This window comes from Oncorhynchus mykiss, chromosome 3 (genome assembly GCF_013265735.2).
Source record: "Oncorhynchus mykiss isolate Arlee chromosome 3, USDA_OmykA_1.1, whole genome shotgun sequence".
Classification (NCBI taxonomy): Eukaryota; Metazoa; Chordata; class Actinopteri; order Salmoniformes; family Salmonidae; genus Oncorhynchus; species Oncorhynchus mykiss.
Window position 1 is genome coordinate 4,402,819 of NC_048567.1, and position 25,365 is coordinate 4,428,183.

The following is a 25,365-nucleotide window of genomic DNA, read 5'->3' on the forward strand; positions in this document are numbered from 1 at the left end:
AGCCCGTTCTGTCTGGATTCAGGCCTGGCTGTCTGGGACACCATTGTCTGATGGAGCTTCATCGCCACCACAGATATGCAGGTCTTATGGACGCAGCTGTTGAACAAATGGATTGGAAACACGCCTGCTCACATAAACTGAGACGTTCCATATTCACTACTCAGTCACTTCTTAGTGTGTGTGATTCTGGTGAAGTTATCTAGGAGTTTTACAGTGATGAGCTGTAACAGTCTTTGGATGGGAGTCTGATGTACATCTGGATCTGCTGAGGGAAGAGTAAATCCCATGGCAGGAAGTGCTGGTAAGATGACTTCACTATGTTCCAGTGAAGCACAGAGTTTACTGTCGCAAACTAGTATCTCAAAGGAGAGCTTCTTCCCAGTTCCCAAGCCAAATGTTCCGCAGTCTGTGGGTTTATGCAGATTCTCCTTGTTTATATAGTATACTGTATGCCCTCTCTTCATTTTCATAAAGCAGCTCCAGGATCTGTTATTCTGTAAATCACTGTCATATCTTGTTGTTCTGTAGCACTGTTGTGATACATAGACATCAGCAGGAGTGTAGTTCCTCAATGTGCCACAAGAGGTCCTCCTACGCTGCTTTCAGTAACTCTTGCTGCACTCCCTTTATGTAAACAGACTGCTACGAAGATTCTGATGTGTAAACAAGATACAATGACACGTCATCACGTATGACCATAGTTCAGAGGTCGTTGTGTTTGATTGTGGTTTAGAAAAGCAGATTGTTCAGAGGGATAGCCTACTGAGGAGCTAAAAATGTTTTTTTGAAAGGTATGCGTATGTCTTGAGCAAGACTGTTGTCGTCGTTCTCACTAGATCAGGGATCATTAACTAGTTTCAGCCACTGAACTATTATTGGGGTCAGAACGTAATTACAAATAATTTGTAGACTACAAATTGACCACAAGAAGCCCAAACAGATATAACATTTCACTAAAACAATATCATTTCAAACCTGGCTTACTTTTGTATACCATCACATACACCGAGTGTGCAAAACATTAAGAACACCTCCCCAATATTGATTTGGCTGCAGGCCACCAGTTGGGGAACCCTGCTCTAGATGATGAAGTTTAAACATAAACAGCCATTGTTCTGGTGTTTTTCAACCAGGCACCTGTTACATAACCTCCTGCTACTGTAGCGGGCTAAAACTAACCTCTAGTCTCTACCTCTTCTCTTCTTCTCTCCCTCTCCTCCCCTCATACCATCTCCTCTCCCTCCTCCCCTGTCCTCCTCCTTTCCTCTCCTCCTCCCCTGTCCTCCTCCTTTCCTCTCCTCCTCCCCTGTCCTCCTCCCCTGTCCTCCTCCTCCCCTGTCCTCCTCCTCCGCTCATACCGTCTCCTATCTCCCTCCCCTCTCCTCCTCCTCACCCCTCCCCTCTCCTCCTCCTCTCCTCTCCACCTCCCCTCTCCTCCTCCTCCTCCCCTCATACCGTCTCCTATCTCCTCTCCCTCCCCACACCTTTCTCTCTCCTCTCCCCTCCCTCTCCACCCCTCTCCTCCTCCTCCCCTCTCCTCCTCCCCTCATACCGTCTCCTATCTCCTCTCCCTCCCCACCCCTTCCCTCTCCTCCTCCTCTCCTCCTCCTCCCCTCTCCTCCTCCTACAGATGTGTGTAACAGTACTGATCTTCCAGAGGTGGAGATCATCAGTCTGCTGGAGGAGCAGCTGCCCCACTACAAGCTGAGAGCAGACACCATCTACGGGTATGACCACGACGACTGGCTCCACACCCCTCTCCTCTCCCCCGACACCAACCTGGACCTCACCGTGGAGCAGATTGAGGAGACTCTGAAGTATTTCCGTAAGAGCAGCATTTGTATTTAGTTGTTTTTTAAAGATGATTCAGACAAGGGGGCGAAGGCTTCCACACTCCCTCTGCTGGTTACTTCTCTTTCTATTCTTCCTTTTATGTGATCTGTTGTACACTGGTACACATTTCATATTCAACTGGTTCATCGCTTTAACCTTGACATTAATCATTGTATTGAGCTCATATTACAGTGTATTTTTGGAAATGGTGCAGGTTAGAGCCGATATCAAGGATTTAAAAAATGAGGGTGATGTGGGTGGAAGACTAACAGCTGAGATTCTGGTGCCGTAATGAGACTGAGGAAGTCTGAGATAAATACAGGCAGACAGACAGAGCGATACAAACACAGAGAGACAGACAGAGGTTGAGACAAAGGGAATGAAAGGTAGAGACAGTCATTTTAATATGGTCCTGAGCCCATATGGGTCAGCGACAGACAGCTGGGCCCGGTTCACACAGCAAACATACCCGCTGGGCCGTGGGTGAAGCGCCACGTGCCAGTCTGCTCGGCTGCTGGTCCTATCAGCTCAGTGGGAGACGTCTGTCCTAACGTCTGTCTGTGTCTCAACCAGACATGAGGCTGGACAGACACAAGGCTGTGTGCGTGTGATAACTCTGGCTTCTTCTTGTTTTTTCTATCTTTATTTAACCAGGCAAGTCAGTTAAGAACAAATTGTTATTTACAATGACGGCCTACCCCGGCCAAACCCTCCCCTAACCCGGACGACGCTAGGCCAATTGTGCGGTGGTTGTGATACAGCCCGGGATTGAACCCGGGTCTGTAGTGACGCCTCTAGCACTGCGATACCAGTGCCTTAGACCCCTCTGCCACTCAGGATCTGATCTGATCAGTCCTTGTGTATGACCTTTATGTCAACTGGTTGTCAGCGGCCTTCTGTTGTGAATGTAGGTCATACTGTAGAGCTCAGGAAGTTTAACAGCATCAATCAGCACATATGTGTTGATACAGTATCTGTACTGTTGTGAATGTAGGTCATACTGTAGAGCTCAGGAAGTTTAACAGCATCAATCAGGAGATATGTGTTGATACAGTATCTGTACTGTTGTGAATGTAGGTCATACTGTAGAGCTCAGGAAGTTTAACAGCATCAATCAGCAGATATGTGTTGATACAGTATCTGTACTGTTGTGAATGTAGGTCATACTGTAGAGCTCAGGAAGTTTAACAGCATCAATCAGCAGATATGTGTTGATACAGTATCTGTACTGTTGTGAATGTAGGTCATACTGTAGAGCTCAGGAAGTTTAACAGCATCAATCAGCAGATATGTGTTGGTGTTGATACAGTATCTGTAATGTTGTGAATGTAGGTCATACTGTAGAGCTCAGGAAGTTTAACAGCATCAATCAGCAGATATGTGTTGATACAGTATCTGTACTGTTGTGAATGTAGGTCATACTGTAGAACTCAGGAAGTTTAACAGCATCAATCAGCAGATATGTGTTGATACAGTATCTGTACTGTTGTGAATGTAGGTCATACTGTAGAACTCAGGAAGTTTAACAGCATCAATCAGCAGATATGTGTTGATACAGTATCTGTTCTGTTGTGAATGTAGGTCATACTGTAGAGCTCAGGAAGTTTAACAGCATCAATCAGCAGATATGTGTTGATACAGTATCTGTTCTGTTGTGAATGTAGGTCATACTGTAGAGCTCAGGAAGTTTAACAGCATCAATCAGCAGATATGTGTTGATACAGTATCTGTACTGTTGTGAATGTAGGTCATACTGTAGAGCTCAGGAAGTTTAACAGCATCAATCAGCAGATATGTGTTGGTGTTGATACAGTATCTATACTGTTGTGAATGTAGGTCATACTGTAGAGCTCAGGAAGTTTAACAGCATCAATCAGCAGATATGTGTTGGTGTTGATACAGTATCTGTACTGTTGTGAATGTAGGTCATACTGTAGAGCTCAGGAAGTTTAACAGCATCAATCAGCAGATATGTGTTGGTGTTGATACAGTATCTATACTGTTGTGAATGTAGGTCATACTGTAGAGCTCAGGAAGTTTAACAGCATCAATCAGCAGATATGTGTTGATACAGTATCTGTACTGTTGTGAATGTAGGTCATACTGTAGAGCTCAGGAAGTTTAACAGCATCAATCAGCAGATATGTGTTGGTGTTGATACAGTATCTGTACTGTTGTGAATGTAGGTCATACTGTAGAGCTCAGGAAGTTTAACAGCATCAATCAGCAGATATGTGTTGGTGTTGATACAGTATCTGTACTGTTGTGAATGTAGGTCATACTGTAGAGCTCAGGAAGTTTAACAGCATTAATCAGCACATATGTGTTGATACAGTATCTGTTCTGTTGTGAATGTAGGTCATACTGTAGAGCTCAGGAAGTTTAACAGCATCAATCAGCACATATGTGTTGATACAGTATCTGTACTGTTGTGAATGTAGGTCATACTGTAGAGCTCAGGAAGTTTAACAGCATTAATCAGCAGATATGTGTTGATACAGTATCTGTACTGTTGTGAATGTAGGTCATACTGTAGAGCTCAGGAAGTTTAACAGCATCAATCAGCAGATATGTGTTGGTGTTGATACAGTATCTGTACTGTTGTGAATGTAGGTCATACTGTAGAGCTCAGGAAGTTTAACAGCATCAATCAGCAGATATGTGTTGATACAGTATCTGTACTGTTGTCTGAAAGACGGCACTGTAGGATGCTTTAATAACAGATGCTGTGGTACTTTAATACTCTGATTACGTTGTGGCAGATGTAGACTACAATGACAGTCCTGCAGCGTTGGTTCAAATAGTTACTGATACTGACGTGAGAATAGACTCCAGTGTTCTCACAAGACAAGACCACTTTGTTGTCACATTCATGCAGCGTAATACAAACCTTTGTTCCCAAACTGATATTCTTTGATAGATGGTTTTAGATATTGTACTCTACTCCTTGATTAAATTCACAACTAGGCTGTAGAGATTTATATCACCAATCTGGTTTTGTCATTTCCGGTCTTGTCACCTGTGATTGTGATGTCACAAGGAGGACAGGCAGCAGGGTGGTTCATTGGTCATCTGGCTAGTCAGCTGATCCCTGATAGGCCACTCCTACTCTGATGCATCTTCTACCACAAACACATTACACTCCATATGATGCAATACTGATGGCATTATACACCGTTGACTCAGTCAGCAGGCAGGTTGATGAAGTGTTTCTATAGTCGCTGAAATAATCATCCTCATTGTTTGATTAATGGCTGTCTATTAAATGACATCTGACCTTTTTATTGTCTGACTGTGAAGTGGTGTTAGAATGAGTCAGTGTGCTCTTTATCAAAGGGACATGCTATTAAAGAAGTAGAAGCATCAGATATTATCCTGCTGTAAATCAGTGTGGGAGAGAGAACTATATTCCCCACTATAAACCTATTGAATGATTTCTTAATATTATTCAGCAAGGTGAACTCCCTGCCCTGTAGTAGAGGTGTTGTACCAGACCAGGCAGATATGAACAGAGAGCTGGTCACCGAGGCAGCAGCAGTAGCAACACTAGCCTGCATTCAGATACTACTCAGTGCTGGAGTAGGGAGCCAGTCTCCATGGCAACCTCACAGAAGGATGTACTGTTGGGAGAAGGGGAGGGTGGGCCAAGGAGAGAGAGGAGGGACGAAAGCAGGTTGCTATTGACGAAACAGTTCAGAGGGAGGAGCATGCCTCTGACATTTCCCTTCCTCATTGGCTCGTGGCCCTCCCCCAGGCCCCTCCCTCATCTGTGATACAACCTTGACTCACCACCAGGCAGCAACACACCCCTGCTGCATAACTGTGTTTTGGGCTGCGTTGCTTTTTGGGAAATATCTTTCTCTCTTTCCTCTCCTCCTCTCCATCCCATCCTTCCACTCTGGTACCAGTGATAAAATGTGCTGTTCCACGTGGTCTCCTCGTCATGGTAAACTCCTAGAGAACTCAGAGTATGTAATGAAAGGATGGGCAGGTGTTCTCGTGACCTCCGCAGCAGGACAGGAGAAGATGGTGGTGCTCCTCTCAGCTGAAGGGGACTGAGTATGCAGAAATTTGTGGAGGCGGATTACTATGAGCTAGACTGGTACTATGAGGAATGCACAGATGGTAAGCCTGATGGGGACGGTTCTCCATCTAGCTGTTATCTAACTGTGTTGTTAACGGGGCTATATGTGGGTAAGGGGGAGGGAGAGGGACAGGGAAGAGGGCTAGAGGGGATGATTTTGCTGGTAGGGTGGTTAAATACCATTGACTGTATAAATCTGCCGGTCTCTCTCTTCGCTCCAGTATGTATTGCGTCAGTCACATGATGCTGGAACCACTGAGCCAGGGGCTGCTGTGTTGCTTCACTTTGCTCTGGTCCGTCTGATAACAGGTGCATTTAACTAAGTTTACCTCAGCCAAGGAGGCCATGGCTGTAGGACGAGGCTGTAGCTAATTCTCTTACTATCATTTTGTTGTGTTGGATGTGATATCAGCTTCTGTTGATTGTAACCAGGGTGAATTAGGAGCAACAGAAACTGTGGCACCACAAAACAAGGCTGCTATGTAAATGTAGCAATGAAGGGGAATGACAAGGTGGTTTTTCATAGAGCGCACGGACTACCCATGGAGCTTTAGTATTGCCCTGCCATTGTGTGTGTATGTGACTGGGAGTACTGGGATGTATAGCAGTTCTATAGATCTGTACAGTCAGACTAACAGTCCTATAGATCTGTACAGTCGGACTAACAGTCCTATAGATATGTACAGTCGGACTAACAGTCCTATAGAGCTGTACAGTCAGACTAACAGTCCTATAGAGCTGTACAGTCAGACTAACAGTCCTATAGAGCTGTACAGTCAGACTAACAATCCTATAGAGCTGTACAGTCAGACTAACAGTCCTATAGAGCTGTACAGTCGGACTAACAGTCCTATAGATCTGTACAGTCGGACTAACAGTCCTCTAGATCTGTACAGTCGGACTAACAGTCCTATAGATCTGTACAGTCGGACTAACAGTCCTATAGATCTGTACAGTCGGACTAACAGTCCTCTAGATCTGGACAGTCGGACTAACAGTCCTCTAGATCTGTACAGTCGGACTAACAGTCCTCTAGATCTGTACAGTCGGACTAACAGTCCTCTAGATCTGTACAGTCGGACTAACAGTCCTATAGATCTGTACAGTCGGACTAACAGTCCTATAGATCTGTACAGTCGGACTAACAGTCCTATAGATCTGTACAGTCGGACTAACAGTCCTATAGATCTGTACAGTCGGACTAACAGTCCTATAGATCTGTACAGTCGGACTAACAGTCCTATAGATCTGTACAGTCGGACTAACAGTCCTATAGATATGTACAGTCGGACTAACAGTCCTATAGATATGTACAGTCGGACTAACAGTCCTATAGATATGTACAGTCGGACTAACAGTCCTATAGATCTGTACAGTCGGACTAACAGTCCTATAGAGCTGTACAGTCGGACTAACAGTCATATAGAGCTGTACAGTCGGACTAACAGTCCTATAGATCTGAGTCCTGTACAGTCCTATAGATCTGGGTCCTGTACAGTCAGAATAACAGACCTAATAGATCCGAGTCCTGTACACTAGCAGCACATAGCATCACACAGCAATATAATATGGAAATGTTTTACAGCAGCTTCACCAAGCAGACTACAGCTATCCCTGTATCCCCTGACTCTTTCAATGAGCCATCCAACATGATCAGTGGCTCTATATATAGAACAGCGGCCTATACCCTTGGCTGAAGATGTTTCCATAGATGATGGTCATATATTATGAGAAGAGGCCTGTTCTGTTGGATCTCTTTGGTAATGCTGTTTATATATGATGTTATATATGATGTTTGAGGACTCATTTACTACAGTAGATTGTATTGCGAGGGCCTCTTGACATTTTAATGTCCACCTCCCCTACTACCGGTCTACTCCAACAGTTAGGACAAGTCTAAATGACATGGTTTTATATTCATATGGTTGATAAACACTCTGCAGTGCTGTACTGTGGATATCTATTTCCAACTATCCACACGTCTCTAGAGATCTCGTCCAGCAACATGATTGGACAGTCAGCCAGTAATGGCCTAGCCACTAGCCTGGTCCCAGAGACTTTATGTAGCCAACCTTCCTGTCGTTCATCATCACGCTAAACCACCGCTAGCAGAGCTGACTGGGGCTCATAATGAAGCAGACAGTACATGGAAGGTTTGGAGGGGAGGCTGTGCTGTGGAGACGAGGGCTCATAATGAAGCAGACAGTACATGGAAGGTTTGGAGGGGAGGCTATGCTGTGGAGACGGGGGCTCATAATGAAGCAGACAGTACATGGAAGCAGGGGAAGGTTGGGAGGGGAGGCTGTGCTGTGGAGACTGGGGCTCATAATGAAGCAGACAGTACATGGAAGCAGGGGAAGGTTTGGAGGGGAGGCTGTGCTGTGGAGACGAGGGCTCATAATGAAGCAGACAGTACATGGAAGGTTTGGAGGGGAGGCTGTGCTGTGGAGACTGGGGCTCATAATAAAACAGACAGTACATGGAAGGTTTGGAGGGGAGGCTGTGCTGTGGAGACTGGGGCTCATAATGAAGCAGACAGTACATGGAATGTTTGGAGGGGAGGCTGTGCTGTGGAGACTGGGGCTCATAATGAAGCAGACAGTACATGGAAGGTTTGGAGGGGAGGCTATGCTGTGGAGACTGGGGCTCATAATGAAGCAGACAGTACATGGAAGGTTTGGAGGGGAGGCTGTGCTGTGGAGACGGGGGCTCATAATGAAGCAGACAGTACATGGAAGCAGGGGAAGGTTTGGAGGGGAGGCTGTGTGCTGTGGAGACTGGGGCTCATAATGAAGCAGACAGTACATGGAAGGTTTGGAGGGGAGGCTGTGCTGTGGAGACGGGGGCTCATAATGAAGCAGACAGTACATGGAAGGTTTGGAGGGGAGGCTGTGTTGTGGAGACTGGGGCTCATAATGAAGCAGACAATACATGGAAGCAGGGGAAGGTTTGGAGGGGAGGCTGTGCTGTGGAGACTGGGGCTCATAATGAAGCAGACAGTACATGGAAGGTTTGGAGGGGAGGCTGTGCTGTGGAGACTGGGGCTCATAATGAAGCAGACAGTACATGGAAGGTTTGGAGGGGAGGCTGTGCTGTGGAGACTGGTGGCTCAGTGGGCTAAAGCCAGACGAGGGCTCCAGAAGGCCAGGGACAGCCTGGCCAGGCTCAGAGCTGCCTGGATGGGCCTAGCTCCATGATCACATGGCTGGGAGTCTGGCAGGGACACAGCCCTGGGTGATGCTCAGAATATTGATCACTTCAGCAGTGAGGAGGGCATGGACCATGTATGTACATCTCCCCACTGGAGCGGGGAGGGACGGCTGCCAGCCAAACTCTGCCAGCCTCCCCTCTTCCTACAGTACCCCTCTCCTCCTCCCTCTCCGCTACCCCCCTCCATCTCCACCCTGCTCACAAAGCCCAGGGCCCACAATTCTATTGGCCTGGGAGGGGGAGTTGGAGGGAGGTGAGAGGGGCTGTCCTCCTCCCTCTCCGCTACCCCCCTCCATCTCCATCCTGCTCACAAAGCCCAGAGCCTACAGTTCTATTGGCCTGGGGGGGGGGGGGGGGGGGGGGGGGAGTTGGAGGGAGGTGAGAGGGGCTGTCCTCCTCCCTCTCCTCCACCCCCCTACATCTCCACCCTGCTCACAAAGCCCAGGGCCTACAGTTCTATTGGCCTGGGGGGGGGGGGGAGTTGGAGGGAGGTGAGAGGGGCTGTCCTCCTCCCTCTCCTCCACCCCCCTACATCTCCACCCTGCTCACAAAGCCCAGGGCCTACAGTTCTATTGGCCTGGGGGGGGGGGGGGTTGGAGGGAGGTGAGAGGGGCTGTCCTCCTCCAGTCTCTCCATGCTGGGAACTTTATCAGTGCACACAAAAAGGGCCTCTGAGGCAGACAGGGAGGCTGAGGTGGGGGTTGTTTTGGGGGGTTAGCCACAAGCTATTGTGGATACTGTATTGTTTCAATAGGAATGTGTGGTTGCATTCAGTATAAATGAGATGAATGAAAATGATTTGGACATGGGATAATTGAAGGAAACATGTTTAATTGGAGAGTTATGTGAAATATTTGGTGATTGTGTTCTAGGTTCTATGTATGGGATCACGGTTGTTTTTTGTCAACCGTTTTTATCAGCTGTTATGGGAATAACAATGTTTTTATCAGCTGTCATGGGAATAACAATGTTTTTATCAGTCGTTATGGGAATAACAATGTTTTTATCAGCCGTTATGGGAATAACAATGTTTTTATCAGCCGTTATGGGAATAACAATGTTTTTATCAGCCGTTATGGGAATAACAATGTTTTTATCAGCCGTTATGGGAATAACAATGTTTTTATCAGCCGTTATGGGAATAACTGGTTTTATCAGCCGTTATGGGAATAACAATGGTTTTATCAGCCGTTATGGGAATAACAATGGTTTTATCAGCCGTTATGGGAATAACAATGGTTTTATCAGCCGTTATGGGAATAACAATGGTTTTATCAGCCGTTATGGGAATAACAATGTTTTTATCAGCCGTTATGGGAATAACAATGTTTTTATCAGTCGTTATGGGAATAACAATGTTTTTATCAGCCGTTATGGGAATAACAATGTTTTTATCAGCCGTTATGGGAATAACAATGTTTTTATCAGCCGTTATGGGAATAACAATGTTTTTATCAGCCGTTATGGGAATAACAATGGTTTTATCAGCCGTTATGGGAATAACAATGGTTTTATCAGCCGTTATGGGAATAACAATGTTTTTATCAGCCGTTATGGGAATAACTGGTTTTATCAGCCGTTATGGGAATAACAATGTTTTTATCAGCCGTTATGGGAATAACAATGTTTTTATCAGCCGTTATGGGAATAACAATGTTTTTATCAGCCGTTATGGGAATAACAATGTTTTTGTCACAAGTTAACTGGCTTTCACATCCATAATAGTTTGTCTAGCCGTTTACATGTGTCACTGGAATGTTGAAGATTTGTTTACTGTTGCATTGCTCTCAATGTGACTAGTTTGATAAAGCCAGTGTGTGTCGATTTGATTAGAATTGTGGTCCGTATTATTTGTGGTCTAATGTGTAACATTGAGTGTCATGTTATTTTCTATAGGGTGGAATGACCCATACTGGTTTAGAAACTAGATGGTTTCTTTATTTCCACATGCTAAACTAGCATCATTTACTTGATCTGTGACCAACAGATGCTTATCGGTGTTCCCAGTCAGGTGAAATCCATAGATTAGGGCCTCATTTATTTATTTAAATTGACTGATTTACCTTATATGAACTGTTGCATTTATATTTTTGTTCAGTATACACTGTTCTTCCTGTATGCTATTTCATCAAGCTCTGTATTTCCTAATGGTTCCTGGTCTATTTATTTGGCTCTCCGTATGTAGCTTCTGCTTTGAATAAGTAGGCATCTGCAAATTGAGTCACCTGTGGATTTGACTGTGGTGAGGCAGGCTGGGGCCCCACCCTGACAACAGGTGTATGTGTCTTATGGTGTGCTCCGCCTTGCACTGTTTCCATGGAGAGTCTGGTGGAACATACCATTTCAACGCTTGAAAAGGGGGGTGAGCAAATAGACACATTTAAACTTGATAGGGATAAAACTATAACTTATTATATGGTTATATTAGTCCTTGTCACATAGCTGACATTTTGAATTGACTCCATGCTCTAATCTAAACATTCAAAGTCCTGTCAGTCTGAGAATAGTTCAGTGCCACTCCCCTGCTCCGGTTCCACAGTGGGCTGTCTTCTAGTCATGGACAATAGAGGGAGAGAGAGCAGGAGGAGGGAGTGTCTGTGACTGGGGGACAGACGTGCCTTGCTGTCCTCACACAAACACACACACACTGACTTAGACACACACACTCTCTCGCTGACTGAGACGGACTGTCTCACACACACACACACACACACACACTTAGACATGGCTTTGGACTTGAGGCAGCTGGGCTCTGCTGGGCCCCACTAGCCTAGTGTTGGTGTTAGCATGTCACTGCTCTGTCACAGCACCCCAGAGGACAGCTTGGAGTATGTCTGTTCACCTGACCACTGTGATGGAGAGGAGGAGGAGGAGGAGAGGGAGGAGGATGAAGAGCAGCATACTCTGCAAGAAGGTATACTAACTGGAGTTATGGGAGCTTTGCTGGTCCTCTCATTCACATAGTGGTTTTGAACCACATTGTTAGACTGCTGTGTCTCTCCTGCTCCCTGTGTGTGGCTCCTGCTCCCTGTGTGTGGCTCCTGCTCCCTGTGTGTGGCTCCTGCTCCCTGTGTGTGGCTCCTGCTCCGTTTGTACTACCCTGATTGGTTTTAAATATTTGTCAAAGGTTTTCAGTGCTGTAGGTCATGTGAATTTGTATTATACCAGGATAACCAGTGAGTACTTTTAGTATGTTGTTTGTATTCAGAGTAAACATGGAATTCTCCCTTCTGATAGTATCAACAGAACAGGCAGGTCATCAGACTTCTGAGAGCATCAACAGAACAGGCAGGTCATCAGACTTCTGATAGCATCAACAGAACAGGCAGGTCATCAGACTTCTGATAGCATCAACAGAACAGGCAGGTCATCAGACTTCTGATGTATACTACTGCTGTTAATTGGTGTTATTTAACATGAGCAGTATCACCGTGGGAGCAGAGAGAAGCTGTCTCCTATACCCTACCCAGTAACTATAGCAACTGTCTCCTATACCCTACCCAGTAACTATAGCAGCTGTCTACCTATACCCTACCCAGTAACTATAGCAGCTGTCTCCTATACCCTACCCAGTAACTATAGCAGCTATCTCCTATACCCTACCCAGTAACTATAGCAGCTGTCTCCTATACCCTACCCAGTAACTATAGCAGCTGTCTCCTATACCCTACCCAGTAACTATAGCAGCTGTCTCCTATACCCTACCCAGTAACTATAGCAGCTGTATCCTATACCCTACCCAGTAACTATAGCAGCTGTCTCCTATACCCTACCCAGTAACTATAGCAGCTGTCTCCTATACCCTACCCAGTAACTATAGCAGCTGTCTCCTATACCCTACCCAGTAACTATAGCAGCTGTCTCCTATACCCTACCCAGTAACTATAGCAGCTGTGTCCTATACCCTACCCAGTAACTATAGCAGCTGTCTCCTATATCCTACCCAGTAACTACAGCAGCTGTCTCCTATACCCTACCCAGTAACTGTAGCAGCTGTTTCCTATACCCTACCCAGTAACTATAGCAGCTGTCTACCTATACCCTACCCAGTAACTGTAGCAGCTGTCTCCTATACCCTACCCAGTAACTATAGCAGCTGTCTCCTATACCCTACCCAGTAACTACAGCAGCTGTCTCCTATACCCTACCCAGTAACTATAGCAGCTGTCTACCTATACCCTACCCAGTAGCTATAGCAGCTGTCTACCTATACCCTACCCAGTAACTGTAGCAGCTGTCTCCTATACCCTACCCAGTAACTGTAGCAGCTGTCTCCTATACCCTACCCAGTAACTATAGCAGCTGTCTCCTCTACCCTACCCAGTAACATGTGGCCTTGGTGCGTGCTGATGTGTGGCGTGCCGCTAGATGTTTATCTCTTCTATCACATTCCAGATCTATACTATGTGTGTGCTGTTGATTAGTCTCTGGTTGTCTCCATGGTTGAGGTCCACCTCATAATGTTGACACCACACCCTGGTTATTTGTTCTTTTGTTGTGCTCATTGGGATATTACAATATTCATTTTTCAGTGCTGAGGATGGAAAGTTACATTACAGAGCACATGTCTGGCTTTCAGTTTAAATGCTCCTGTCACAGAGTAAATAACTCTACATGAAGTTGTTTTTATCAGCCAACAACCCTTATACTGTACAGGCCATTCACTGTCATGACTGCTCACTGTGATGCTGCACATGTATGTCAATATGGACTTTGCATCTAACTCCTCATTTACATTTGTTTCCACCAATGGAGTTCAAAGCCTGTGTTTACTGCCCTACGGACACCTATCTGAGATTACAACAATTAGAACTATACCAGGCCTGGCCTATATCCTACCAGCCTGTGTTTGGTGCCCTACAGACACCTATCTGAGATTACAACAATTAGAACTATACCAGGCCTGGCCTATACCCTACCAGCCTGTGTTTGCTGACCTATAGACACCTATCTGAGATTACAACAATTAGAACTATACCAGGCCTGGCCTATACCCTACCAGCCTGTGTTTGGTGCCCTACAGACACCTATCTGAGATTACAACAATTAGAACTATACCAGGCCTGGCCTATACCCTACCAGCCTGTGTTTGCTGACCTATAGACACCTATCTGAGATTACAACAATTAGAACTATACCAGGCCTGGCCTATACCCTACCAGCCTGTTTGCGCTGCCCTACAGACACCTATCTGAGATTACAACAATTAGAACTATACCAGGCCTGGCCTATACCCTACCAGCCTGTGTTTGGTGCCCTACAGACACCTATCTGAGATTACAACAATTAGAACTATACCAGGCCTGGCCTATACCCTACCAGCCTGTGTTTGCTGCCCTACGGACACCTATCTGAGATTACAACAATTAGAACTATACCAGGCCTGGCCTATACCCTACCAGCCTGTGTTTGCTGCCCTACAGACACCTATCTGAGATTACAACAATTAGAACTATACCAGGCCTGGCCTATACCCTACCAGCCTGTGTTTGCTGACCTATAGACACCTATCTGAGATTACAACAATTAGAACTATACCAGGCCTGGCCTATACCCTACCAGCCTGTGTTTGCTGCCCTACAGACACCTATCTGAGATTACAACAATTAGAACTATACCAGGCCTGGCCTATACCCTACCAGCCTGTGTTTGCTGCCCTACGGACACCTATCTGAGATTACAACAATTAGAACTATACCAGGCCTGGCCTATACCCTACCAGCCTGTGTTTGGTGCCCTACGGACACCTATCTGAGATTACAACAATTAGAACTATACCAGGCCTGGCCTATATCCTACCAGCCTGTGTTTGGTGCCCTACAGACACCTATCTGAGATTACAACAATTAGAACTATACCAGGCCTGGCCTATACCCTACCAGCCTGTGTTTGCTGACCTATAGACACCTATCTGAGATTACAACAATTAGAACTATACCAGGCCTGGCCTATACCCTACCAGCCTGTGTTTGGTGCCCTATAGACACCTATCTGAGATTACAACAATTAGAACTATACCAGGCCTGGCCTATACCCTACCAGCCTGTGTTTGGTGCCCTATAGACACCTATCTGAGATTACAACAATTAGAACTATACCAGGCCTGGCCTATACCCTACCAGCCTGTGTTTGGTGCCCTACAGACACCTATCTGAGATTACAACAATTAGAACTATACCAGGCCTGGCCTATACCCTACCAGCCTGTGTTTGCTGACCTATAGACACCTATCTGAGATTACAACAATTAGAACTATACCAGGCCTGGCCTATACCCTACCAGCCTGTTTGCGCTGCCCTACAGACACCTATCTGAGATTACAACAATTAGAACTATACCAGGCCTGGCCTATACCCTACCAGCCTGTGTTTGGTGCCCTACAGACACCTATCTGAGATTACAACAATTAGAACTATACCAGGCCTGGCCTATACCCTACCAGCCTGTGTTTGCTGCCCTACGGACACCTATCTGAGATTACAACAATTAGAACTATACCAGGCCTGGCCTATACCCTACCAGCCTGTGTTTGCTGCCCTACAGACACCTATCTGAGATTACAACAATTAGAACTATACCAGGCCTGGCCTATACCCTACCAGCCTGTGTTTGCTGACCTATAGACACCTATCTGAGATTACAACAATTAGAACTATACCAGGCCTGGCCTATACCCTACCAGCCTGTGTTTGCTGCCCTACAGACACCTATCTGAGATTACAACAATTAGAACTATACCAGGCCTGGCCTATACCCTACCAGCCTGTGTTTGCTGCCCTACGGACACCTATCTGAGATTACAACAATTAGAACTATACCAGGCCTGGCCTATACCCTACCAGCCTGTGTTTGGTGCCCTACGGACACCTATCTGAGATTACAACAATTAGAACTATACCAGGCCTGGCCTATACCCTACCAGCCTGTGTTTGGTGCCCTACGGACACCTATCTGAGATTACAACAATTAGAACTATACCAGGCCTGACCTATACCCTACCAGCCTGTGTTTGGTGCCCTATAGACACCTATCTGAGATTACAACAATTAGAACTATACCAGGCCTGACCTATACCCTACCAGCCTGTGTTTGCTGCCCTACGGACACCTATCTGAGATTACAACAATTAGAACTATACCAGGCCTGGCCTATACCCTACCAGCCTGTTTGCGCTGCCCTACAGACACCTATCTGAGATTACAACAATTAGAACTATACCAGGCCTGACCTATACCCTACCAGCCTGTGTTTGCTGACCTATAGACACCTATCTGAGATTACAACAATTAGAACTATACCAGGCCTGGCCTATACCCTAACAGCCTGTGTTTGCTGCCCTATAGACACCTATCTGAGATTACAACAATTAGAACTATACCAGGCCTGACCTATACCCTACCAGCCTGTGTTTGGTGCCCTATAGACACCTATCTGAGATTACAACAATTAGAACTATACCAGGCCTGGCCTATACCCTACCAGCCTGTGTTTGGTGCCCTACGGACACCTATCTGAGATTACAACAATTAGAACTATACCAGGCCTGGCCTATACCCTACCAGCCTGTGTTTGGTGCCCTACGGACACCTATCTGAGATTACAACAATTAGAACTATACCAGGCCTGACCTATACCCTACCAGCCTGTGTTTGGTGCCCTATAGACACCTATCTGAGATTACAACAATTAGAACTATACCAGGCCTGACCTATACCCTACCAGCCTGTGTTTGCTGCCCTACGGACACCTATCTGAGATTACAACAATTAGAACTATACCAGGCCTGACCTATACCCTACCAGCCTGTGTTTGCTGACCTATAGACACCTATCTGAGATTACAACAATTAGAACTATACCAGGCCTGGCCTATACCCTACCAGCCTGTGTTTGCTGCCCTATAGACACCTATCTGAGATTACAACAATTAGAACTATACCAGGCCTGACCTATACCCTACCAGCCTGTGTTTGGTGCCCTATAGACACCTATCTGAGATTACAACAATTAGAACTATACCAGGCCTGGCCTATACCCTACCAGCCTGTGTTTGCTGACCTATAGACACCTATCTGAGATTACAACAATTCGAACTATACCAGGCCTGGCCTATACCCTACCAGCCTGTGTTTGGTGCCCTATAGACACCTATCTGAGATTACAACAATTAGAACTATACCAGGCCTGGCCTATATCCTACCAGCCTGTGTTTGGTGCCCTATAGACACCTATCTGAGATTACAACAATTAGAACTATACCAGGCCTGGCCTATACCCTACCAGCCTGTGTTTGCTGCCCTATAGACACCTATCTGAGATTACAACAATTAGAACTATACCAGGCCTGACCTATACCCTACCAGCCTGTGTTTGGTGCCCTATAGACACCTATCTGAGATTACATCAATTAGAACTATACCAGGCCTGGCCTATACCCTACCAGCCTGTGTTTGCTGACCTATAGACACCTATCTGAGATTACAACAATTCAAACTATACCAGGCCTGGCCTATACCCTACCAGCCTGTGTTTGGTGCCCTATAGACACCTATCTGAGATTACAACAATTAGAACTATACCAGGCCTGACCTATACCCTACCAGCCTGTGTTTGGTGCCCTATAGACACCTATCTGAGATTACAACAATTAGTACTATACCAGGCCTGACCTATACCCTACCAGCCTGTGTTTGCTGCCCTATAGACACCTATCTGAGGTTACAACAATTAGAACTATACCAGGCCTGACCTATACCCTACCAGCCTGTGTTTGCTGCCCTATAGACACCTATTTTAGATAAATAGCCTCATTGTCAAAATCCCAAAGTATCCCTTTAACCCCAAAGAAAGAACACACAGGAGCTGTCTGAAGAAACAAGTCTCCCTTTTGTCAACATCCACAAGGTTAGTTAGGAGTAACCACAAGGTTAGTTAGGAGTAACCACAAGGTTAGTTAGGAGTAACCACAAGGTTAGTTAGGAGTAACCACACAGTTAGTTAGGAGTAACCACAAGGTTAGTTAGGAGTAACCACAAGGTTAGTTAGGAGTAACCACAGGGTTAGTTAGGAGTAACCACAGGGTTAGTTAGGAGTAACCACAAGGTTAGTTAGGAGTAACCACAGGGTTAGTTAGGAGTAACCACAAGGTTAGTTAGGAGTAACCACAAGGTTAGTTAGGAGTAACCACAGGGTTAGTTAGGAGTAACCACAAGGTTAGTTAGGAGTAACCACAGGGTTAGTTAGGAGTAACCACAAGGTTAGTTAGGAGTAACCACAAGGTTAGTTAGGAGTAACCACAAGGTTAGTTAGGAGTAACCACAAGGTTAGTTAGGAGTAACCACAAGGTTAGTTAGGAGTAACCACAGGGTTAGTTAGGAGTAACCACAGGGTTAGTTAGGAGTAACCACAGGGTTAGTTAGGAGTAACCACAGGGTTAGTTAGGAGTAACCACACGGTTAGTTAGGAGTAACCACACGGTTAGTTAGGAGTAACCACAAGGTTAGTTAGGAGTAACCACAAGGTTAGTTAGGAGTAACCACAAGGTTAGTTAGGAGTAACCACAAGGTTAGTTAGGAGTAACCACAAGGTTAGTTAGGAGTAACCACAAGGTTAGTTAGGAGTAACCACATTGAAGTTGGATGTTGTTCCTACCCTTGTGTTTCCTCTGGCGTCTTGGGAACCTGCTATGACGTGCTCATTAGTAGATAACAAACTGTGGCTGGAGAGATTGAGAGAGAAGTGGAAAGGGCAGGAGTAAGTTCCAGGTTTCTTATTAGAATATGCCTTTAGATGACAGTTGAAGTTCAACAGTCATTTTAATATGCAGTTTAGCTTTTTATTTTACCAAGTTCTTCTTTGTTTTATATCTAAAATGGATGAAATGTTTTTATTTATTTATGACTATATATATATATATATATATAAATAAATAAATATAAAAGCAGTTTAGGCCTCCCGAGTGGCGAAGCTGTCGAAGTCATTGCAATGTGGTGCTAGAGGCATCACTACAGACCCGGGTTCGATCCTAGGCAGCATCACAACCGCCAGTGATCGTGAGTCCCATAGGGCAGCGCGCAATTGGCTCAGTGCCGTCCGGGTTAGGGGAGGATTTGGCGAGGGGGGGGGCTTTACTTGGCTCATCGCGCTCTAGCGACTCCTTGTGGCGGGCCAGACTGACTACGGTCGTCAGTTGAACGGTGTTTCCTCCGACACGTTGGTGCGGCTGGCTTCTGGACTCAGCAGAACGGTGTTAAGAAGCTCGGTTTGGCAGGTCATATTTTGGAGGACACATGACTTGACCTTTGCCCCCCGAGCCCGTTGGGGAGTTGTAACGATGAGACCAGATCTAAAAGGGGGTAGAAATAGGCTCAGGGTTGAGTGCTATATATATTTAGTCATGTTTAGGCAGTGACAGTGCATCAGCTGGGAATAACATAGCATTGTTTTAACAGAGAATGACACTGCAGCTTGGCAACATGCTGTTATCAGCTCAGCTGGGGTGGGGTGGGGTTGAGGTGAGGTCAGAGTCCAAACCATCTCACTTGTCACTTCCTCCGTCTCAATAGTCTTTCCTGGATCCCTCCTCTCCTGTCGTCTCTCCGTTTTTCCAAAACCTCAGAGGGAAACCTTACAAACCCGTTTCCTCTCCTCGAATCCTTTCCTGGATTTCCTCTGGTGTTTTGAGAAAGCTATGAGGTGAGGAAGAGTTGCGAGGACACAAGGAAACGAGGAATCAAGGAAACAGTATTGAGACAGGGCCAGTGTGTCAGTCTACCTGATAACAACAACTTGCTAAAGGTCTCTGAGGTCATCAGGCAGGGCTGTGTGATGTGTACAGTAGGTGGCCCTCTGATAACTCAGCTATTTCAAATATCCGTCTGTCTGCCCTGCCCCAGCTGTTTATCAGTCAGGCATACATACAGTACATAACTGCACTCAGATATGGCCTAGCTGTTAACTGTGTTTGTCCTCTCTGTTATCTCTACAGCTGTTAACTGTGCTTCTTCTCTGTTCTCTCTACAGCTGTTAACTGTGTTTCTCCTCTCTGTTGTCTCTACAGCTGTTAACTGTGTTTGTCCTCTCTGTTGTCTCTACAGCTGTTAACTGTGTTTCTCCTCTCTGTTCTCTCTACAGCTGTTAACTGTGTTTCTCCTCTCTGTTGTCTCTACAGCTGTTAACTGTGTTTGTCCTCTCTGTTGTCTCTACAGCTGTTAACTGTGTTTGTCCTCTCTGTTGTCTCTACAGCTGTTAACTGTGTTTCTCCTCTCTGTTCTCTCTACAGCTGTTAACTGTGTTTCTCCTCTCTGTTGTCTCTACAGCTGTTAACTGTGTTTGTCCTCTCTGTTGTCTCTACAGCTGTTAACTGTGTTTGTCCTCTCTGTTGTCTCTACAGCTGTTAACTGTGTTTCTCCTCTCTGTTCTCTCTACAGCTGTTAACTGTGTTTGTCCTCTCTGTTGTCTCTACAGCTGTTAACTGTGTTTGTCCTCTCTGTTGTCTCTACAGCTGTTAACTGTGTTTCTCCTCTCTGTTGTCTCTACAGCTGTTAACTGTGTTTGTCCTCTCTGTTGTCTCTACAGCTGTTAACTGTGTTTGTCCTCTCTGTTGTCTCTACAGCTGTTAACTGTGTTTGTCCTCTCTGTTATCTCTACAGCTGTTAACTGTGTTTCTCCTCTCTGTTCTCTCTCTACAGCTGTTAACTGTGTTTGTCCTCTCTGTTCTCTCTCTACAGCTGTTAACTGTTTCTCCTCTCTGTTGTCTCTACAGCTGTTAACTGTGTTTGTCCTCTCTGTTGTCTCTACAGCTGTTAACTGTGTTTCTCCTCTCTGTTGTCTCTACAGCTGTTAACTGTGTTTGTCCTCTCTGTTGTCTCTACAGCTGTTAACTGTGTTTGTCCTCTCTGTTGTCTCTACAGCTGTTAACTGTGTTTCTCCTCTCTGTTGTCTCAACAGTTCTATGTGCTGAAAGAGTGGGCCAGATGACTAAGACGTACAGTGACATAGATGCTGTTACTCGTCTGCTTGAAGAGGTAAGAGAACCTGGTCTATCACTTGGAGCACATTCATTTACAATGTCTGTTTGGATAGTCAAATCTGCCGTTCAGACATCTCTCTGCCATGCCAAGTTAACCACATCATAGGACAAGTCAAACATTGTCATACAGTAGCAACTGTCTCCCTTTGACCTGATTCCTAGATCATGATGCTCAGCCCCTCTAACCAGCCCCTCTGTCTCCCCTGCAGAAAGAACGGGACTTGGAGCTCGCCGCCCGCATCGGCCAGTCACTGCTGAAGAAGAACAAAACCCTCAGTGAGAGAAATGAATTCCTGGAGGAGCAAGTGGAGCACATTCGAGAGGAGGTGTGTGTGGAGTGTGTGTACGTGTGCTCTTTTCTCTCTCAGAACCAGGAGAAGATGTGACATAATGTTGATATTTTATCTCTCTCCCCCATTTCTCACCCTCTATGTCCCCCTCTCCCTTCTCACCCTCTCTGTCTCCCTCTCTCATCTCTCTCCCTTCTCATCCTCTCTGTCTCCCTCCCTCATCTCTCTCCCTTCTGATCCTCTCTGTCTCCCTCTCTCATCTCTCTCCCTTCTCACCCTCTCTGTCTCCCTCTCTCATCTCTCTCCCTTCTCATCCTCTCTGTCCCCCTCCCTCATCTCTCTCCCTTCTCATCCTCTCTGCCCCCCTCTCTCCCTCTGCAGGTTTCTCAGCTGCGCCATGATCTGTCTATGAAAGATGAGCTTCTCCAGTTCTACACTAGTGCAGCAGAGGAGAGTGAAGGAGATTCGTCCACCTGTACCCCGTGAGTCTGCTATCTGTCATCCCGACCTGTGAGATTAGCCTGGTTCCGATAACGGTTTGTGGTTTATAGCCAACTCCTATGGTTGTTGTTCTGCTAAAGGCAGCAACCGGACCTGTTCCCCTCCACTCATCACATCCATGTTTTCCTCTTAAAGCAAAACTCCTTAATTTTGCCGTTGTCAGTAAACCCCCACTATGCCACTATGGTCTGTCGTAAGGTCTCTCTTCTCTTGTTCCTCCCACTTCTACTCTCCTTTTACAATGATATAACCTTTCAACTTAAAGGGCCAATGCAGCTGTTTTTATTTTCGATATCAAATCACATCTGGGTAACAATTGTGTACCTTACTGTAATTTTGTTTTCAATTAAAATGGTAAAAATTAACAAAAATAGCTACTTAGCAAAGAACAATTTCTCAAGCAAGAATTTAGCTAGGACTGTCTGGGAGTGGTCTGAGTGGGGAGGGGGGACTGAAAACGAGCTGTTTTTGGGAGAGATGTTTGGAACTCTCGTATTGTTCTATTAACAAATGTAAAACTTCAACCCACCAAAACAGGCTGACATTTCATGTGGTCTTCTCAAACAGCTCTTACACTAAAAAGGCATTGTCATCATTTTCACAGTATTATTCCAACCTCAAAGTGTGGATATGTGTATATATAACACAGAAAGTCTAGTTTTTGGCTGCACTGGGCCTTTAAGCTCTTATTTCACTGGTCCCACAAGTCCATCCAAAGGACAGGTACTTGATATGTTTTGTGGCTCCTGCTTAAGGACGGCTTCAAGGCTGTTTTCTTTAAGATGAATAAAGGCCTTTGATTTGTTTGTCCAGAAAATCCCCATCTTCTCTCAGACAGAGGTACTGTGACCCTGTGTGACACTGAGGCAGCAGGCTGGGTTGGTTTGTTGTGTTCTCTCAGACAGAGGTACTGTGACCCCGTGTGACACTGAGGCAGCAGGCTGGGTTGGTTTGTTGTGTTCTCTCAGACAGAGGTACTGTGACACTGAGGCAGCAGGCTGGGTTGGTTTGTTGTGTTCTCTCAGACAGAGGTACTGTGACCCTGTGTGACACTGAGGCAGCAGGCTGGGTTGGTTTGTTGTGTTCTCTCAGACAGAGGTACTGTGACCCTGTGTGACACTGAGGCAGCAGGCTGGGTTGGTTTGTTGTGTTCTCTCAGACAGAGGTACTGTGACACTGAGGCAGCAGGCTGGGTTGGTTTGTTGTGTTCTCTCAGACAGAGGTACTGTGACCCTGTGTGACACTGAGGCAGCAGGCTGGGGTTGGTTTGTTGTGTTCTCTCAGACAGAGGTACTGTGACCCTGTGTGACACTGAGGCAGCAGGCTGGGTTGGTTTGTTGTGTTCTCTCAGACAGAGGTACTGTGACACTGAGGCAGCAGGCTGGGTTGGTTTGTTGTGTTCTCTCAGACAGAGGTACTGTGACCCTGTGTGACACTGAGGCAGCAGGCTGGGTTGGTTTGTTGTGTTCTCTCAGACAGAGGTACTGTGACCCTGTGTGACACTGAGGCAGCAGGCTGGGTTGGTTTGTTGTGTTCTCTCAGACAGAGGTACTGTGACACTGAGGCAGCAGGCTGGGTTGGTTTGTTGTGTTCTCTCAGACAGAGGTACTGTGACACTGAGGCAGCAGGCTGGGTTGGTTTGTTGTGTTCTCTCAGACAGAGGTACTGTGACCCTGTGTGACACTGAGGCAGCAGGCTGGGTTGGTTTGTTGTGTTCTCTCAGACAGAGGTACTGTGACCCTGTGTGACACTGAGGCAGCAGGCTGGGTTGGTTTGTTGTGTTCTCTCAGACAGAGGTACTGTGACACTGAGGCAGCAGGCTGGGTTGGTTTGTTGTGTTCTCTCAGACAGAGGTACTGTGACCCTGTGTGACACTGAGGCAGCAGGCTGGGGTTGGTTTGTTGTGTTCTCTCAGACAGAGGTACTGTGACCCTGTGTGACACTGAGGCAGCAGGCTGGGTTGGTTTGTTGTGTTCTCTCAGACAGAGGTACTGTGACACTGAGGCAGCAGGCTGGGTTGGTTTGTTGTGTTCTCTCAGACAGAGGTACTGTGACCCTGTGTGACACTGAGGCAGCAGGCTGGGTTGGTTTGTTGTGTTCTCTCAGACAGAGGTACTGTGACCCTGTGTGACACTGAGGCAGCAGGCTGGGTTGGTTTGTTGTGTTCTCTCAGACAGAGGTACTGTGACACTGAGGCAGCAGGCTGGGTTGGTTTGTTGTGTTCTCTCAGACAGAGGTACTGTGACCCTGTGTGACACTGAGGCAGCAGGCTGGGGTTGGTTTGTTGTGTTCTCTCAGACAGAGGTACTGTGACCCTGTGTGACACTGAGGCAGCAGGCTGGGTTGGTTTGTTGTGTTCTCTCAGACAGAGGTACTGTGACCCTGTGTGACAGACTGAGGCAGCAGGCTGGGGTTGGTTTGTTGTGTTCTCTCAGACAGAGGTACTGTGACCCTGTGTGACAGACTGAGGCAGCAGGCTGGGTTGGTTTGTTGTGTTCTCTCAGACAGAGGTACTGTGACACTCAGGCAGCAGGCTGGGTTGGTTTGTTGTGTTCTCTCAGGGGGAAAATACAGACAAACTGACCTGTTTCTCTTACCCCTCAAACACAGAGCGGTTGGGTGAAAACCAGGACCGTGGCATTCCCACTAGTGTCTTGATGGCAGACACTACCATGCGTCCTGTTACACTGGTGGTAAAACATTGATTGACTGTTCCATCTATCCTTGTTGTCTAAATTATGCAGAAGGTTCCAGTCTGGTCTGTATATGGTGTTGAACCCCTCTGCCAGCTCTGCCCAGTCATTGTAAAGTCTTCGAAAGCCAAGTGAACAAACAGATCACCGACCATCTCGAATCCCACCGTACCTTCTCCACTATGCAATCTGGTTTCCGTGCTGGTCAGGGGCACACCTCAGCCACACTCATCGTCCTAAACGATATCATAACCACCATCGATAAAAGACAGTACTGTGCAGCCGTCTTCATCGACCTGGCCAAGGCTTTCGACTCTGTCAATCACCGTATTCTTATCAGCAGACTCAACAGCCTTGGTATCTCAAGGCCCTCTGGCAGTCTCTATGGGGGTGCCACAGGGTTCAATTCTCAGGCCGACTTTTTTCTCTGTATATATCAATGATGTCGCTCTTGCTGTGGATGATTCTTTGATCCACCTCTACGCAGACGACACCATTCTGTATACATCTGGCCTTTCTTTGGACACTGTGTTAACAACCCTCCAAACGAGCTTCAACGCCATACAGCACTCCTTCCGTGGCCTCCAACTGCTCTTAAACACTAGTAAAACTAAATGCATGCTGTTCAACTATAAATACCTAGGTGTCTGGATAGACTGTAAACTCTCCTTTCAGACTCATATTAAGCATCATTAAGCATCATTGGGGCGCAGGGTAGCCTAGT

At 46.2% G+C, this 25,365-nt stretch overlaps 1 protein-coding gene across 7 annotated transcripts in view; it reads left to right on the plus strand.

Moving 5' to 3' along the window:
• The window catches only part of LOC110510956 (trafficking kinesin-binding protein 1), a 66,415-nt gene that overhangs the window by 20,325 nt on the left and 20,725 nt on the right, over nt 1–25,365 (plus strand). For 5 of the 7 annotated variants that reach the window (XM_036966224.1, XM_036966207.1, XM_036966252.1 and 2 more), the window contains exons 2-5: nt 1,631–1,825; nt 21,076–21,152; nt 21,367–21,483; nt 21,829–21,929. In XM_036966224.1, coding sequence (XP_036822119.1) covers nt 21,102–21,152; nt 21,367–21,483; nt 21,829–21,929 — 269 coding nt within the window. In that variant the 5' untranslated portion in view covers nt 1,631–1,825; nt 21,076–21,101. Of the gene's footprint in view, nt 1–1,630; nt 1,826–5,606; nt 5,959–11,733; nt 12,042–21,075; nt 21,153–21,366; nt 21,484–21,828; nt 21,930–25,365 lie in introns of those variants that run through there. The other 2 variants (XM_036966219.1, XM_036966215.1) reach the window with 2 other exon arrangements.